General features: G+C 43.9%; 1 protein-coding gene across 38 annotated transcripts in view; it reads right to left on the bottom strand.

Moving 5' to 3' along the window:
* Window positions 1–18,877, bottom strand: part of CELF4 (CUGBP Elav-like family member 4) — a 687,335-nt gene that overhangs the window by 97,717 nt on the left and 570,741 nt on the right. For 10 of the 38 annotated variants that reach the window (XM_054185286.1, XM_054185285.1, XM_054185277.1 and 7 more), the window contains exon 5: window positions 12,034–12,053. The exons of the other annotated variants lie outside the window; for them this stretch is intronic. In XM_054185286.1, coding sequence (XP_054041261.1) covers window positions 12,034–12,053 — 20 coding nt within the window. The remainder of the gene's footprint in view (window positions 1–12,033; window positions 12,054–18,877) is intronic. 38 annotated transcript variants of the gene reach the window in all.

The raw sequence follows: 18,877 nt of genomic DNA on the forward strand, positions 1-18,877 counted from the left end.
TGGGAGAACTTCAGGTTGGATTCAGGCAACAGAAACATTTTGACGTCAAGCTTCATTTGATGTTACCTGGAGTTCCCCCATTAACTGGCACTGGGCAATGGTGCCACTGCCATCAGCCTCCAAACCCTTGTGTCCCCACAACAGCTCGAGGGAGATGCAGGCAGGCACCCACGGGCAGCCAGCCCTTCCATGCCTTTGCCCCCACCAAACACCACCAAAATGACACCCCACCCTCTGCTTTACATGAGGTCCTGGCGTGTGATGGCATCTCCATCCTGAGAGCCTGGCACGGCTTTCCAGGGAGCAAACCTGCAGGAGGTCTTGGGAAAGAAGAGAAACTGCTTCCCCCCAGGAGAGCATCTCTGACTCAGGACCCTTCCAGGACTCTCCGCTGCTCTGTCTCACTTTATGGAGGAGCAGGGAGCCAAGCAGGCAGTGCTGACAACATCTGGGGATCTGAGGTGGCTGACGGCTGTCAGTCAGTGTTAATACAAGTGAGAGGGACCCAACCGAAAGGTGCACCAGCAAGAGTGGTGGGTGCCTAGCATGGGCGGAGGGAAACCAACTGAAGTATTTAAAACGCCAGAAAGAGTGTGAGAGAGTATTTTTTCCTTGCCTTTGGTGGAGTTGCGGTCACTGCCTCATCTCCATTCCCATCACCCACTGAGTCCTCAAAAACCTCTGCACGGTGCCGGATCCATCCCAGCACGGAGCGCTGCCTTGGAGGTGCTGGAGGGCTGTCAGGATGAGGGCTGCTGCTGATTTACTTCCTCGCTAGTGTTTGGGCGAGCGGCAAGGTAGGGAAGGGGGGATGATTGAAAGGAGTGGCGAGAGAAGAAGAAAGGGGGAAGAAAAGATAATAAGAAAGCCCCCACTGCCCTCTGCCATTGTGCTGTTCACTAGAAGGCTCCCTACAGAATTACGCTGTCGTCTTGCAGGAAAGCATGTAATAACTGAAAATACAGTGTCAAAAGGAATTTTTCAGGCTTTGACAGCTCATAAATTACAGTTCGTTGACTTCTTCCTGGGTCTAGATTTAAATTAATAGGCAGGCAGATATATATTTCTTTTGCTCCTTTCTCCTGAGCAGTAGCAGTTGTGGAAGTGACGCAGTTTCTTGCATCTCCATCTCCCCCTTCCCTCCCTCCCTTATGAGCAGTCTCGCCCCAACGCAGATCAGCTCAACTCGGTCTCAAACCCTGGGGTGTGTGGCAGAACTGTCCTCCCAACGCCGCCTCTCCCCAGCACACAAGCAGGGAAAGCAAAGGCAAAGAAATTCACTATTCCTGTAGCAGTTGGTGTCTTTACAAAATCAAGCCCTTTCAGAAGTGATATTTGGCAGAAAACGGTCATCGGCAAGTAAAGGTCAGAGATGCTCAGGTACGTCGGTGATGGCTGTTGCATTTGAAGTGAAAGCAAGTGAGAAGAATAGGCCTGCCTTCTAAATAAATCAAAATGAGATGAGATGGCCGTCGATGAACAAATGTGCATTGCCCTTTCCATGAAACTGTAGGTGTCCCCCTATAGTGAGAGTAAAGGTGACTGTGTGAATGGGGGGATGGATAGATAGTTGGATAGACAGACAGTTGTGTATAATGTCAAACAGACTAGACAGGGGCTCGTAGCTCCAGAAGGTAGTCATGTTCTTAAAGGGATTACACTCTGCCTGCCTGAAGTGTCTTGCAGATACTTCCATGTGGAAGCAATGTTAGCCTGCATGAAAAATCTGCCGGTCTCAGCTGAACAGCTACCAGCATTTTGCTGCTAGGAGAAATGATCCGAGAAGACGTGAAGTTTGCACAGCACTTGCAGTGCTCTGGTGAGCAGGAACGCTTAGCACCACCCTGTTTGCACAGGTCTGGGGTTGTTTGGTGGTGCATCAAGGCACGGTAGGTAGCTGGGGTGCTGGAGAAGACCCGTTGTTCTTTTGTATGGTGACGCATTTATGAGTTTGGGGCAGGACAACCTGAACTCTCTCAGTGCTCTGCAGTTACGAAATGCTCAGCCCGCATCAGTGGCGGCTGTGAAATTCCTAGGAGGATGTGGATTTGCAACATGTAGGTAGTAAAATGCATCAAATGCTTTTGGGTACTGCAGCTTGAGAAGGTCTCATGTAAAAGGGGGTAATTAATAGTACTAATAGTTCCTGCCAGAAGTTGTAGTCTGTAGCCACCTAAGAAGCAAGGGTGAATACTGGGCTATGGGCTCGGCAGCTCCTGTGAAACAGCAATCCAGGACACGGTGTTTTTTGGGAGGGTGGCAGTGACTCAGAGCTGGAAGCTGAATATTTCCCTCCTTTGCTATAGTAACACAGTGAAAGGAGTGAAAAGCACAGAGCCAGAAGGAACATGGGTCCTGGCTGCCCTTACGGAGGTGTGTGAAGGGACGAGTGTGATAATCACACATTTGAATCATCAGAAAGTTCTTTGCGCTCTCCCTACCGGCTGCGTTAGTGCTGGTGATGAAGGTCAGCCCCGTCCCTCTAAGAAAGCAGCTCCTTGAGATGCGCGGTGGGCTGTGCATTGAGTCATCTCTGGGCTTGGTGGTCCCTGTGAGATGCCCTTTGCTGTGGGGTTTGTCGAGCACAGACGGTGGAAAAGGGAACAGGATCGGGGAGCGATCTGGGGGTCTCTGGGGGTCATGCTTAAGCTGAGCACGGGAATGGCAGGAGAGACAGCAGTGCCGGGTGTCTGCCCTGCAGGGAGGGCCCCTGTGCACTGACACAAGGATGTTTCTCATCGACCGACACCGCTAGGAAATGGCCAGTCGTGCTGGAGTTCCACAAGATCTCGGGGTGCTCTCTGTGTGGGCTCTGGTACATTGACTGCAATGACACAGGAGGGATGGAAACCCAATTTCAGCTCATCCAGGAGGGAAATAACTGATTTGGTGCTTAAGGTTTCCCATTCTGCAGTTACCTAAGCTGTGAGTTTGACTGTTTAGAGGGAGGTGCTGTTTGGGTATGCTGGTGTCTTGAATGGAGAAAGTATCGGGACTTGGTGCTTAGATCTATCAGCTGTGACTCATTTCATGAAAACCTGCTCTGAGGAAGACACTTATTTGCAATGCGTCATTCAAAGGAGTACAGAACGCCCCAACATCGGTGATCCTGGCTTAGGGGGGTATTGGGAAGGGGGTGGCGAGTGTTGTCATTTGGATTTTAGATGGCGATTTGTGCAGGATGGGTAACTATCAGCCTCTCTCACAGCATCACACATACATGTATTAGCACACTTGATATTGGAGTCACTATAAAAACAGTGTAAATGAGTTCCAAATAAGTAAGTGAATTCTTTTGCAGAGTTTCACAAACCTGCTGAAGGTCCTTTTCCATGGCTCCTAAACCACCACAGACCACAACAGTGGAAAATGCTTTCAGCTAATAGATGCTGCTGCCAGAAAGACTGCAGTGATATCCAGCCTATGTCCTTTTGTCTTAATTTCAGCTCACAACTATTTCCCATCAGCTTTTGCTCCTGGCCCCTCACTGGGACTATTTCATCTGCTATGCCCCTACAGCCCTCTGTGCCTTAGTCTTGATGAATGCTTACTGCAATCTCCAGCTTTATGATTTGCAAAACAGCATTTTGCAGAGGACGCGAAGGCAGAAGTGACAGAGAAATAAGGCAACCTTTCAATCCATTTATCAAAGTCCTTGAAGTTCCCATTTCAAGGAAACAATCAGAAACAGGGAGCATAAAAATTGAATATGAAATCCAGGGCATTTTAAATAAATGGAAAGGTTAACAACAAAGCTGACTCCCCTTGATGATGATAAGAAAAAATCAGTCCTGAGACCTGTTGATCCTGGATGGATCTTGTTTATTAGGAAGAGCCAGTTGAATGAACGGATAGAAGAAAAGCACAGAAATATAATGTTTATTCATTTCCTGTTTCTGTTTTCTTAATTGAATGTTTTGCTTTGCAAAGTGGAAAAAAATAGGTCTAACATTATGCTGTAGCCAAGCGAGACCCATTTAATCACACTCAATGGGTCAGAGTCTACATTAAGCCATGCACTGTTGAGCTGCACCTGTATTCCCCTGGCAAAGGCTTCATTAGCTGGCAAAGCTCATCCTGACGTTGCTGAAGACAGAGCGGCATGTATGAACCACCCAACTCACACTTGGAAATGGCAATAGTTAAAGCAACAACTAGGCAGGAACCTCACAACTAGACTTGGGAGCTAAAAAGTCACGGCTGCTAATTTACTGATGCCCATTAGACTGTCTCCTGGCTAAAGAGAAGTTGTTTTTGTGATAGTTGTCTGGCATAATTATCTTCAGGCATAGAAACATTTAAATAATGAAGCTCAGAAGGCGTGATTTTTGAGCTGAGATCTCATCTATTTAGGTGTTTGCAGCACATGTGTCACAATGATATCTCAGCTTCAGGCTCAGTGAACCATAGAGACCTTTAAGAGGTCATATTCTCCCATGTCTGTGAAGTCTGTGAGGTTTCCTGTATCTTCTTGTGGAAAGTTTGATGCACTCCCTTCTAAGGAAAGTGGTACTGGACCACAGGACCACAGGTCCCACCTTCTGCTCATTAGATGTTACAGCTCCATGCTAAAATGAGGCATGGATGGAGCAAGCCCACAGCTCTTCTGGAAAGGGAAGTCCCCTTGCTGCCAACATTTGAGGTCATGATGTCTGTGCTCGGTTCCCTGCACACAAGTGTGCACAACGACAACCAGAGTGTCACAACTGACCATGTTCACCTGTGATGGCCTCAGCCAAGCAGCCGAAAAGTGAAAGAGTGAAGGAGCCCGAGCTCCTTTTTACCCTGTGATTTCAGGTCCTCTGGGTCAGGCCCACAGGAGGCTGGGGGGTAGATTACACTGCCTGTCTTGTGACTAAGGAGAGGACTGCTATGCCCAGGGCGCTCGGTCTGACATCTCTCACCATCATGAAATGTACTAATTGGGTTTCTGTGTGTGTATTTTTTTTTATTTAATGGTCCTCTAGGACACTGAACGGGCATTATGATCAGAGGCTGATGAGTTAAGGATATGGGGAATTAGGCTCAGCTGGGCATCTCTGCCAAGGGCTACAATAGCTTATTATAGTCTTTACAGTATTTCCAGCAAAATGCTTTGAAATCATAGAGCACCTTCTGCGTGAGGGACAGGGAACTCTTTACCATCAAGGAGGCAATGCGGGAAAGAAAGCAGGAAGCTTTTAACCCCTGTCAGTCATCTGTCTGCTTCTCAAACCAAGGCCCAGAAAAATCTCCCCCTCTAGCTGATGGGATGCCTTTGCCATGACACAGTCCTGACAGCTCCTCACTCCCCCAGCACTGAAGCACTCGATTGCATGTGTTTGTATGTGTGTGTGTGCGTGTGCGTTTAAACCCAAGCAGCTCAAGGAAAATCTGGCACCACCTACTCAGCAACCCTTTGATAACCAAATAAAAATAACCGGCAACACCTTCCCCAACCCCCAGCTTGTATTAAGGTCCTACCAACCCCCTACTTCCCCACCCTGTGTTGCAGAACATGTTATTTGCCTTGGCGTGCCGTGCAAAGGACTTTTCTCTGCTAGATTTTGTTCCACAAGGACTAGCTGTTTCTGAGACTCGGGAAGAGACAAAATATCTGTCACATGGGATGAAAGCCAACATCTAATTCAGGAAAACTGGCAAGGAACTGGATTGGTATGGGGTTATCTTAAAACTCCCTTCTGCTTCTTCTAGAGCACCTGGAGCTTCTGAAAAGCTTGATCGAAAACAGGCTACCAGATTAATTTCCTATCTTCGTTATCCAGTATTGCTTTAAGTATTTCACGTAATGTGCCCACCTTTATTTCTCCTCTGAGATCTTTCTGCAAAGTAACTAAGCATGCATGATCTGAAAAGGGGTCTGGATCCTTTGGAGATGATGACTCCAGGGTTCTGGCTCAGCAAAGGACAAGGCAGCAATATTTGCATGCTAGGGAAACCTAAAGCCACAAGTCTGTGCACGTCATCCGGCATCAGGTGCACACAAATACAGAGTTTAGTGAGGTGTGATTAAAACAGGAAAAGGAGTACTGGAAAGAAAGAAAGCAAGAGAGAGGGGGGAAAAAAAAAAAAGAAAAGAATGAATGTGATGGAGGAAAGCTTGCAGCAGTCAGTCCTGCATTTCTCTTTTAATACAGTGACAAGTGCCATGAAGGTGTCCGTGTCTAATAAAGTGGACATACAGAGCCAGGTCAGAGAACAACCTGTTCTTTAATCCCCTTGCTGGTCCACTGGTCCACTGATTCAGGGTCAGACTCTGCACAGGGTGAGGGCAAGTCCTGGGCAAGAGCAGGAACTCCTGGGTCTCCACATATATTTAGTATTCTGTTGGCTGTGCAGAACAGGTGATACCTTCCAGGAAACTAGAAAACCTCCCTTCTTTGAAGAAAGTAAAGAACAGGCAGGGTATTTTGAAACATACTGATTTTCTGTGTTTTTCCTCACTTTCACAGTCACCTCCACTGACTCCTGGGTCCCTGGGGAGTAGGAAGGTGCAGAGGGCAGAGAAGCCAGGCCTTTTGAGGAGGCCTTGGGGAGCACAGAGGCAACATCTGTGCAGCGGGGTCCAAGCACATGTTGATATAACCCTACAGCCAGGCTGAGATGCTCCAGTGCTGTGAGTGGGAGGATGCTCTTGGGATATTTATTGGGGATGAATTCAGGTGAGTTGCTCATGTGACTCTAGTACCGTATCATCTCTCCACACGCAGACAGATGCGGGCTACTGCCATCTTGTAAAGGCACTGGAAGGGTTTATGTGCATTGCAGCACCCTGCTTTCTATTGAACAGATATGGCACGTTGCACCAGATGAAGGCAATTTCCCCCCTCGATCTCGGAGGGTCAAAACCAATTAGCATAGTCCTTCCTACCTCCCCCGAGGGCAGGATAGGGTGTAATGTAGCCAAGGACTGATCTCGCCACGCAATATCATTGGGGGTGACACAGCTGAGCCTCTGATGAGATGGTTGCTGACATGTGTCAGGAAGGATCATGGCACGCTTCCCTACATGCCCAGGTGGATTGTGGGTATGCCAAAGGAGGTGGGGGGCTTGCACCATTTTCTAATATGGCATTTAAGACAAAAAAGAGTGAGCTGAGGCAGAGCAAGACAAATTAATGTAGGATGACAACTGCCTTAAGGAACATCAGATGTCCAGAGAGAATCAAAAGAATTCTTCCCTCAAAGACTCCAATGTAAATTTTTGTATGTGCATCTAAACATGCATGCATACCCCTGTGTGTGCATGTGCCTATAAAGGCAGATTGTCAGCTGATACTCAACGGTAGAGGTCCACTGAAGCAGAGACGGTACATGAAGATGCTTAAAGATATATTACCTGTTTGCTTCCTGCATGTATGAGTTGAACACGTTGACTACAAGTCATTTGTGTATATAGGTATGCGTGCGTCTAAATATTCTTTTCACTCTCTCATAGATCTTAGATACAGAAAGTTTTCAAAGGTGACAAGGAATAAAACTTGTATGTATGGATGTGACAGCTATCTGGAGATTTATCTATGAGCATCTAGATATAGAAGAATTGAATGGTGTGATTGATAGGGCTTCGATTGCGTGCAAGACAGAGAAATTAAGGAAGAAAACTTCCACTGAATGGCTTCTCAGCATTGAATTCCTAAAAGTCAAGAATTGTCTTAAAAGAAAGGGAGTGGAAATACCACAGTTTGAGGACTTTAGACACAATACAACAAGAATGCACAACTATGGAATAGCTGAAATAGGCAGAGATAAGAACTGGTAAATGTATATGGGTTTCATATTATCAGATCCCACTGTTCTTTGAAGTTGATTTACAAACACTGAGATGCTTACAGACTACTCAGTAATACAAAAGCCAACGTTGTTTAGCTGTAAGAAGCGTGGCACCCTCAGCATATCTGCCTGAATCAGATGACTCAGTATTCATCCCCTTAATGAAGCTGTGCTTCTGGAGTGAGATTTAAATTGCGGGTTAAAATACCCACATTTTGTATCTACAGACAGACTGGCCATTTAGATTGCCATAGCCAGTTGAGAGATAGTTGTACAGTTAGGGGATCTCAGTGTGCTATTCCACTTACCCTGTGCTAGAGACCTATATTTGCTCAGCTGCACGGATGTCTAGACCCCAGGCTGCACTGTCAAGATCTCTGTTGACTGCAATGGGAACAAAGGCTCCTCAACCTCATGTAGACACCTACATCTGCAAACCTACAAGTAGGTGTCTCAGTCTGGAGCTTTGTTACTGCTCAAATGATCCATCTTCTGTTTCAGTGTAATGTCGCTTCTGTTTCCAGGGCAAGGAGCATCTCTAGGGTCTGCAGAACAGGATTCAGACTTTTAATATCACATCAGACATCTAATCTGAGTACATCACTCCCACATCCCTTCACAGTCAACAGAGGTATTTGTGCCTCCAAAGGCTGATTCATCCTATCAACACTGTTATCTAAGGAAGGTCGGGCAAACTGCTCTGAGTGAGTGCCCATGTCTTTCAACTAAGTATGAAGTAAGTTTAAACAACTACTTTAGACTTAACAGTTAATATTCAGATGGCTAAATTTAGGCGAGATCAATCCTGCCCATAGCACATAAATTAAACACACATAATCTTCGATCCCTAACTGTGCCTCCAGGTATGTTCTTGGTGGAAGTGGTACAGATATATATCATAGCTTATCTGACTGATCACAAACAACCAACACAGATGAAATAGCCAATATCAAATAAACACAGGGATTTTCTTTGTGATAAAAATCTACAGAGGTAAAAAAAATGCTCAAAATGTGTGTCATAATAACGATCTAAAATTACTGTTTGATGAACCCATAATCTGCTTGCACATAGCACATGAGGAGAAAACCAAGTCAAAAGGAACTGGGGAAAAAACCTATTACTTGAGAAGTATTCCACCATTAACACAATATATAACTGCTACCTGCAAAACAACTTGCTTAAACAAAGGATAAAAGCATTCAAAAATGTGGCAATAGCCAGTAAGACTCTGCAGCTCCTGAGGTTTCAAGATATTTTAGAGAAATAATATTTTGCACATATGCAGCAGGTTTCACCTGACGATCTCAAAGCACTTTGTAAATATATATGCGTTAATTAATCTTCACAGCAGCTCTGTGAGGTAAGCACTGTAAATATAATTATCTTGATTTTACAGATGGTGAACTTGAGACTCAGAGCACTGAAATAACTCCCCCAAGTTCACACCGTGAATCAGCAGCACCGTAGTGACTGGAATCCAGCGGTTCCACTGCCACTTCTCTTTGCTAACCCAGATGACAAAAGTCCCTTTGCTTAAGGTAACAATAGGCTCCACAGGGAGAAAAGGGCTGCTCTGAGACTTCACACTTTCTTGTTGGTGAAGCATTTTCCACCCTTTGAATAGGGGACATGATAAATGCACACAGTGTTATTTATTATTAATATGCTCATTAGCATCTGCATCATTACCGCTGGAGGAACGTTATCAATAGTGCCGGTTACCAGGTCAGATCCTACACCCAGTATTGAACATGGCCAATTCGGGTGGCTGTTTGCTGCTTAAAAGGATGATTTCCTTAATAAGCAGTTCTTAAGAAGGCTTGGGCAGCAATCATGCTTCCTGCACATCTTTCGTCTTCATTTAGTGTGACATTCTTGTTGCATCTTGTAAATAATCTGTGGTTGTCCCCACAAGAGAGAAACACAGTTTGATATAATGTCAGCCTGAGCTGAAACTGAGAAAGCTGAGCTTGCTGTGAAGGGGAGGGTCTCTCAAGCGCCCACATCTGAAATCTTCAACCTACTCTTACCTTAATAAAAAGTCAACCTGCCAGCGTGTAAATGGCAGTGAACAAAAAGGGATGACATATGGCAAACACGGGCGGCAGTCAGTGGTAACGCTTGTGTGTGGTGGAGGCACTTGGGCTGTCAGTGCCGGGGGGGTTCTGCAGGGGCATGTGGTGGTCTCCTTTCTCCTTAAAGTAATAGAAATGCCTCAGAGGATGGGTGATACATTTTGAAAGCATTTAAAGAGAGCTGCCTTGGTGTTTTCATCTTAACTAAATTCCTTCAGATTACTTTATTCGATTCTGCTCTGTTCCTTACACGGAGCCCATCTGTATGGGATGCCTTTGTTTATGGCAATATGTGCTCCAACAGTGAGTCCTGATTTTTATGTTTGGTGAAAATTATCTATATTTATATATTCTAATATTATTTTCTAATGCCCTGGGATTTGATAATTTCACCAGGTGAACTCCCAGCTGTGTCCATGCAGAGCCATGTTGGATCTGAGTATCTGTGTGGGAATTCTGAAGGTTCATACTCTTTCAGACTATTCCCAGTATATTCATGTCAAATACTACTAGGCTTCACCCATTTCTCTCAGTACATGGTAGCTCAACCTCCATAAGAGTGTTTTAATATTCTACTTTCTGATGTGGCAGAGAACAAGGGAAAAAAAAAATCCCCCAAGCCACTGAGAAGGTAATTGGATCTTTTAAGGGTCATCGCATAGGGGCGTCTTGGGCTGACGTCGAATGCCACAGCTAGTCCCCACTTTGCTCCAGGAAGGCATCTCCCCTGCAGCTCAGAGACAGCTGGATGCCAAATGTTCCCCAAAGCCACTTCTGCCGGGATCTGTGATGACCCCCTCGCCCCGGTGCAGACACTTGGCCCTTTACTGTGGAAGTCAGTGGTGTAGAACCTGTCTGCCCGTGTTTCCTCTTGTGCATCTGAGTCTAGCAGAGGAGACACTTGCTTTTGCTGTGAAGGTTAGTATATGTCCTCCTTCCGTACAAATTCTTGGCTGAGGAAATCACTTGTGTGGGTGGCAGAAGGTTATGAGCGTCATTCAAAGCCAAATCCTGCCTTGGGCTCTGCACCATGCCGCCCTCTTGAACATGTGCGGGCTCGGGCGCTCTGTTCTTCCAAAGATGCCATGCTTCCTTTTTTATTTTAATATAGACTTAGTTTCAAATGCACCTCTCAGCTCTGCCTGCAGGGAGTTCCCAGCTGAGGCCAGCAGCAGATGTGCGGGCACATCTGAAAGCAGGGCTTGTCCCTGTGCTCCCTCCCATACACCATCCCGCTGGGATGCACCTTGGCTGCTGGGCATCACACAGGCTTCCTGAAGACAGCACATGCCCTTTTCACTCACTGATCTTTCTGGAAGTATATTTAGGGGAGAGGGTAAGAGAGAAGAGAGAGAGAGGAAAAAGCCTCCAAAGTCAGGTGAGAGATGTCAGCAAACTCTGTCTGAAGCATCATGTGATTCCTTCCCTGCCTTTTCTTTCCCAGGTTTGAAAGATGCCCTGAGGTAGGTTGTCATATTTGCATAGATTTACTTGTAAAGGGAAAATTCTGCTACTGCGCATATCCCTGCTGATTGCCACATTGTTATGGGCACCTAGGGAGTCCGTAAAGAAAAGCAAAAAAAAAATAAAATAAAAAAAAGTAAAAAAATTGCAAACAACAAAAGCCATACTGCATTTCCCAGGAAGCTCTGAAATAAAGATGCCACAGAGAGGAGGCACAGGAGTAAAGCTGACACACAAACACATCTCTTGACGTAACAGACAACCCCAGACCTGCATCCTATTCTAATTACCATCTTTGTTTACAAGTGTATCTGCTTGTGCGAGTGCTTCCAACTACTTTAGCATCGTTTCACTTTACTGCAAATACCGATCATATAAAACAGCTTGAAAACTGAACAAGGGAAGAGAAATAGGGAAAAAAACCCCACCTCGTCTTCCAACAAAACATGATAACTATCCGCCGCTTCTTAAGAGCAGAGCAATTTCCTCGCTGTGAGCTGGCGTGCCGTTCGGGAGGCATGGGCGCAGCCGGCGATACGTGTAAGCGGCATTGCTCGCCAGCTGCTAGAAAATGCTGCTTCTGGATAATTTGCACACGGTGAAGTTGCCACAGGACCTTCTGAAAACCTCATGCTCTTTGTCTTGTGGCTCTCATTTGTGACTGGAGATGGCTTTAACTCTCGAGGATGAAAACGGTTCACGTGTACATCCACTCAACCTTGCCTTGGAGGTTCCTCCCTGATACGGGGCTATTGTGGTTGTTTATACAAGAGCTGCTGAACTCCTGCAGTTTACAGCTCTCCTGAAAAGTTTAAACCACCACTGATTTGAGATTGCACCTTGGGTAACGACATCTGGTAAGAATCACTGCCCTGTGCAACAAGGACCCACAGCTCTTCTCTCTGGAACTGCCATGCTATATGTCTACCCTGAAGCTGTCAACGTTTTGGAAGCTGAAAAGAGTCTTCAGTGCATTATTTTATGATTGTACAAGTTGCCAGTCTTGAGGATCTTTGACTAACTTCTGCCTTCTCTAGAGATAAATTGGTCCTGATTAAACTGTGAGAAATGTCAGTGGTGCAAAACCAGCATCTAAAACATCCCCATGAACTCAAAAACAACAGGACTACTCACGGAAGAATAATCCATTGAAAACTACTGATACAAAGAAAGTACCTCTGGCTCAGGAAATCCCTGAGCTGCCAATTGCAGGAAGCTAGGAAAGTATTACTCTTGTAATTCTCCCTCTGCTTTATGATTAACTACTCTAGGAGATGGGATATGTGTGAGGATGACTGTTGGTCTGACTGACTATAGTTGTACTTATTGTTCTTATGTTCTGTTACTATGCTCCCTGGAAAAACTGAATCGGCACTGTTGGGAATCGAGGGTTACTGCAGCACCCCGTGGAGAACTGTCCCCAGCAGAGTGTTTCACCACGGCAAATTTGTAGCTGCCTCCTACAACTGTCATTGCTCACATTGCTAGGAAGAAGGAATGGGAATGAGCCACCCCCTTGTTGGGCTAAATCACGTGCACGACAAGGCCGGTCCCCAGGGTGGCACTAGCATGTACCACAGGGAAGAAGTAGTAGAAGAAAACAGGGTTTTCTTACTGACATTCTCCTCCCAACAGCTGCTCAAAAAGTTTACATAAAGAATATTTGCAGAGAAAGCACCAGGCATTTAGACTAACACACGCAATATGTCATAGAAATATATACTTCTCAGAAAAAAAAAACGGAGGCTTATTTGTTTTTTAAAAATGAAGACTCAAAAACCAAAGTTCTTTTCAGCTGGAAGTGGAAAATAAATAACTAGTTCTACAGGAATTCTTTGGATGTGCTGGAAAAAATAGCCAGTTTTACAAGCAGCTCTATTTGCAGCTCGTGTCTGTGAACAGGAAAGGTTGCGGCAAGTTTGGAAAAGCACTTTGTTGAATCATTAGAGTGTCAGCATGCTGATCTGGATTTGTACCAGAATGTGCTCAAGGACCATCAGACAGACAGAAATTTCTCTGTGTGATCACTAAGCTCTACAGTTCTGTTAGTAAACAAGAAAGTTATTAGAACTAATTAATAGCCCCCCTCCAAACCCTAGAAAAATCCTTGTTGCTTTAAAAGCCCTCAAAATGTTCACCAAGTTCTTGAGCATCAGCTCACAATGAATTTTTTTAGACACACTGGATACAAGGATGCTACCAGAAACAAGAAACTGTCCCCTTCAGTCCTCTACCCCCAAACCCCAGTCTTGACCAATTACAAAAAGCCGAAACGCAGCATTTACAAAGAGGAAGATGGTTTAACTCGGGAAAGCGAGCCAAAAGATGAACACATAGAGGTGGAGGTGGTTGGACTGATGTTGGATCAGGGAACTGCAGAGATGAAACCTGACTTTTGAAGTCAATAACTAGGTTCAGACTTAGCACTGTAGACAATTACTAAGATAAGATGCAGTTTTACCAATTGTACATCTGTATGTCAAGCAGAACAAATGAAATCCTTGACAGTCTCTTATAGGATACCAATCCAATTTAAAGTGCATGGTACAGGGATGAGAGCAGTAGACACAGGTTAAGATGAATCTTGCTGTTTTGCTGTACTTTCCCAGGTAATTTATTCAGTCCTTTTATTTATTTTTTCATACTATGGAAAATTCTGTGCATGCTCTTTCAATAATAAATTTGGGCAAGCAGTCAACACAAGAATGGGGATTGACAGATTGATCCTGCCTTTTGTGATGAGCTATTTTTACTCTAAGGAACAATATGCAATTCGCTGGTAATCCAAAGCGTTGCTAATTTGATATTAATTTATACTAATTTGATATTAATTTACACTGAGGATACACTCCCTTGAAAGATGCAACTGTTAGAGCAAAAGGTTAACCTCACAGCACAGCTCAAGAAACTGAAGCACAGGCTCACAGCACAGATAAGGTCCATGGCCAAAACGCACAGGGATATTTAAGAAAATGGGTTTATTTCAAACCACTTCTGTTTCAACCTTTGCTCTTCTGCTGACTTCAGCTAGAGAGAGTTCAGAAAGAACCATTAGACTGAGCATCAGCAAAATCACTCCAGATTCGGTACAGGAGAAAGAAGTCATTTCCTGGCTATGAGTTTACTCTAACACAAGAGATGGCCTAAAATCAACACCTTAACTGCTAGCCATCACTCCAAGGTCTTCGTTAAACACAAACTTAGCCAGCTCTGTCTAAACGTTAAATTAATTAGCTGAACTCACGTCTCCACGTGTGTAAAGCAGCATTTCTTGTTTCAAAATCAGGAGCTCTACATCAGTTACTACCTCAGTTGCTGTGTTCGACCCCGAAGGGCAGTATTTAAAGAGTAATTGGGTGTTATTTTGCATTTTGATCTTCTGTACACAATGACCACTGTGTACATCTGAGGACTTGCAGTTTCACAGTGGCATTTTCTACTCCTGTTTCAATGGTGCTTTGGAAAACCCTCTGTAACTTTTCTTCTCTCGGTTCTTTTTGAGAATAGAGTCCAAAATATTTCAATAGGGACACATGACTGCCTTCCACTTGGATGAAAAACAGCTCCCATTTAGCTTGTTCCAAATGAAAGCACTTTTCCTTTGGGTTTCCACTTGCCCCTCAACAGCCTTTAACTCTTATTGTCATGGAAAGAACTCTTATTGTCATGGAAAGCCAAATGGATGGGAGGGGAGGGAAGGGAGGGGAGGCTCCAGACCAGCTACCCTACACCAGCTGTGGTCATTCATGTGACACCAAAGCCTCCTTCTAGCATCCTCCTCAAGAAGTTGTACTAAAGGAAGGTAAGAGGGTAGACCCTGCTCATTGCAGCCATCAGCTGTGGGTTGGAAACAGTGTCCCAAGTGCCCAATGTTGGAACCTCACTTTAATGTTTAATTTCGTGTTTAATTTTTAAAATTTGATTTGATCATTACCATAAACATTAAACAATATTTCCTGTTTAAATATGAATAGGCTGCATTATTTGATTGAAATGAGCGTTCAGATGGCTAATGTGTTTTATTATGGCCATAGAATTTTACTGTTATTTCCCCTCCAGCTGCTGCTGTTCCAGGGAACTCGAAGGGATTCAGTTTTCAATAGGACGTGCTCTATTCGATGGCACGGTGTGGTACACAAGCCTTGCCAAGAAGAGTCTTTCCCAGCCTGGGGATACTGCTCCTGGTAGTTTTATAACACTGATGAGTGGCTGTTATGGTTCAATGTCTGAACAGGGACCTCTGAAAGGCTCTTCACAGCCTATCTCCCCCCTACCTAACATCTCTCATTTGCTATTGAATTGCCAGCTCCCATCTTTGGTTATCCTGTGATAACATCCTCTATCACTCAGTAATTGAATTTTTCAGACAAGTATCTCATTGTTTTCTCCCACGTTGCCCCTTCGTGCATGGTAGGAGCTCCTTAAAGACAGCTGCAATCCCATCTCAGGATGTTCCCTGAAATTTCTCCAAAACCTGTTCCCCTTGCTATCACGCTCGTGTATGACTTTGACAACACTGAGACCGTGAGCCTGTTGAAACCACTTCTTATTTTGCTATGAAACTTTTCTCATTGTTTTCTCTACTCTGTTTTCTGGTTTTGTCTCTATCTTCTCTTTTACTATCCTTGTGTTATAGAAAGTTTGGAGCTGGGTGTGCTTTTTACTGTTCTCTGTAAAGGCACTAGGAAGGTACAGTCCTTCCCCATGACAAGCATTTCTCAGCACTATCTTAATTAGGCTGAGGTGGAAAACAAGAATTCCATTTAGCAGAAAATGTCAAGTTTTCATACATAATTTTTGTTCTGGACCATGACCTTTCAGAAATGCTTGGGCTGCCATCATCACCCTTCCCCCCCCGAACACCCATGAGCACAGACATTAGGATAACTCAGCAGTGCAGGTGTCTCCCATGCCATCAGAGTACGGCTTGCACGTTGGAGCACTTCTACTGCAAAAAGTCCCACCTGGGCCTCTGAAACCTGCCTAATAAAAGCTTTATCAAATCCACTATTTTTGTCCCCAAAGTCTGAATCATGTATGAAAAATTATCTCCCTCAGTACTAATCGTCATGTGGATAATAAGTATTTAGGAAAGCAGCTTCTAGCAGGATGTTTCGATACATCCAGATCAAATTTTGCTGGCAGGCAAGAGTGGGTAGTGGAAGTGGAAATCAGCAACTGTTCTTCTCTATTACGAAAAAAAGCATTTCCAATTTCGTTAAGATGAAGGTATAGTCCAGTTAATTCTTAAGAAGGATTCCAGTAGGGAAAAAAATCTTTACTGTAAAGTTATTATGAAACTCCACCAGAAGAGATGAACTCACTTCTTGTGGCAGAAGCATAATTCTAAACATTTATAGGTGAGAAAAAACTAGTTATAAGACTTCAAATCCAACATGTCCATTAAAGGGAATTTCTCTATTTCTTTGTTTTCTAGGAATTTACTTCAAACTATCTGGCCAGACTCTACAAGAAACATGGAGAGATGCAGGTGAACTTCCATAAAGTGATTCTTCCTCACTTGCCTTAGGAGTGAATGAATGAATGACCCTATGGGAATACCCCTTTGCTTCTTCATTGGTTATTGAAGCATCTCAGATGACCAGCTAAAAATAACCACCTAACCTTCATAGGACAAAAGTTATGGGACATGAACTCACATGCCTCCCCTCAAATGACTTGCTCCCCAAAACACAGCAAGAATAAGACTCACATTCTGCTTTTCTTATTTCCAGACTTATGTTCTGCTGTCTGACTAGCAGTGACCTCATCAGTGGCAATACTTTTCTCTGAGAAAAAAACCAGAGCATATAACATTTCCAATCATGTATTTCTTCTTTTCGGTGCCATAACCATTTCTGATTGCTCTGAAGTCTTACAAAATATATGTATTTTGGTACATTTCGTTTTGTCCAGAGGCAGAAGCAAGTTCAAAGTGAGCAGGGTGAGTACAGTAGTGTCAGACCACACTATGAAGATGACTTAGGGTAATTAGAAATGGTTGTGAGGCCCTCTGATGATGTGGGACATTTCCCATTTAATGTTCAAAAATATTCTGCCTATCCTTATTTTAAGTAATGCTGATAAAAAGTTACATCTCCTGCCCTTGGGACTGTCATCCACAATCTGAGAAAATTCACCACGAGGACTTCCTTCCTTGTACCTTGTACAAATTCCTCTTTTTTTGAATTTTGCACGCACAATATGGCTTCTACTGCTTCCTAGTAGAGATTAATTACACAGATCTCTAAATTGCCTTATCGCAGAAGTTTGAGTGCACGCACACATATCCCATCCAATCTCGTGTTTGCCAGCCATGAAAACCACATATGTCCTTAAGCAATAGCAAATGCTTGCAGCAAAAAAATGCACGCTGCTGAGTTTCTGAAGGTACTATATCCTGATGGCAAATAGATATGACCTATCACACAAAGGCAGACATGAGAAAACTCGGAGCTGAGACCCTTTAAAGGTGTAAAGCAGGTATCCACCTGTGAACCTGTGTGCTCCTTGAACAAGATATGGTCACTGCAATAGTTGTTGTTACAGCACTGAGGTGGTTGCCTTGGTGTGGGAGGCTGAAGCAGAAAAAATCACTGCAAGTCCTTTCCAGCAGTAAGACAGAGTACGTAGCCCACATGATTGCGCTGTTCCTGTCTTCTAGATAGATATTTACAATATGCACTTACATGGTACTCCACATCGACAAAAACAGGCCTTAATTGTATTTGATAATCAAATCTGCTGCTCCACTCAGGTACTGTACAACTGGCAATTCAGAATGAATATAACAAACAGGTTCAATTTTTTTTTTTAGCACTCACCTTGATTTTCCCCTAAACCCAATGCAAAATACAGTAGGTATATATGATCCAGGAGGCATTCCCAGAGCTAAGATGTTTATATTAATAAAATAATACTAGAAATGGGATTATGTTAATGGAAATCAGTCCCACTTGCATTCTGAAAATATCTTCTCTTCCATCTTATGAGTAATATTTGAAAAAGAACTGATTTCCCTCTCCGTTTTTCTCTCTCCCCTCCTCCCTGCCTTCTCCCTGTGTCTATTACACGGATTTTAATAGAAAGACATTCAAATTGTAACACTCAGCAGCCCATGAGAATCAATTATTATTTTTTTTCCATTGCTGGTTACCATATTATTTTGTATAATTGTTGATGTCTGTCATCTAAATTATCTAGCCCAAAAAACGATCACACACGTTGAAAAATAAGAATAACAATAATAATAAAAAAAAAAGTCTAACAACCCTTCACAACCCAGACACAACCTTGAGGGAAGGAAAACACAAAACAAAAGAGAAAATAATAATAATAATAATAAAAAAGAGAACAGCCCATCTAGCTAATTCATCTGCCCAGTAAGTGCATGTGTGTGGTGGATCAGATAGGCTTGACGGCAGGTGATGGGGGTCGGGGCTTTGCACGCACTCTGAAAGGGTTTTGATGATTGCAATTACTCGCCCACGCTTTGACATAGCACACAATGAAAGACTACAATTAGACAACTATTATTGCTAACTGCTGATACCAATGATGTC

The sequence above is a fragment of the Rissa tridactyla genome, chromosome Z (assembly GCF_028500815.1).
Source record: "Rissa tridactyla isolate bRisTri1 chromosome Z, bRisTri1.patW.cur.20221130, whole genome shotgun sequence".
Lineage (NCBI taxonomy): Eukaryota > Metazoa > Chordata > Aves > Charadriiformes > Laridae > Rissa > Rissa tridactyla.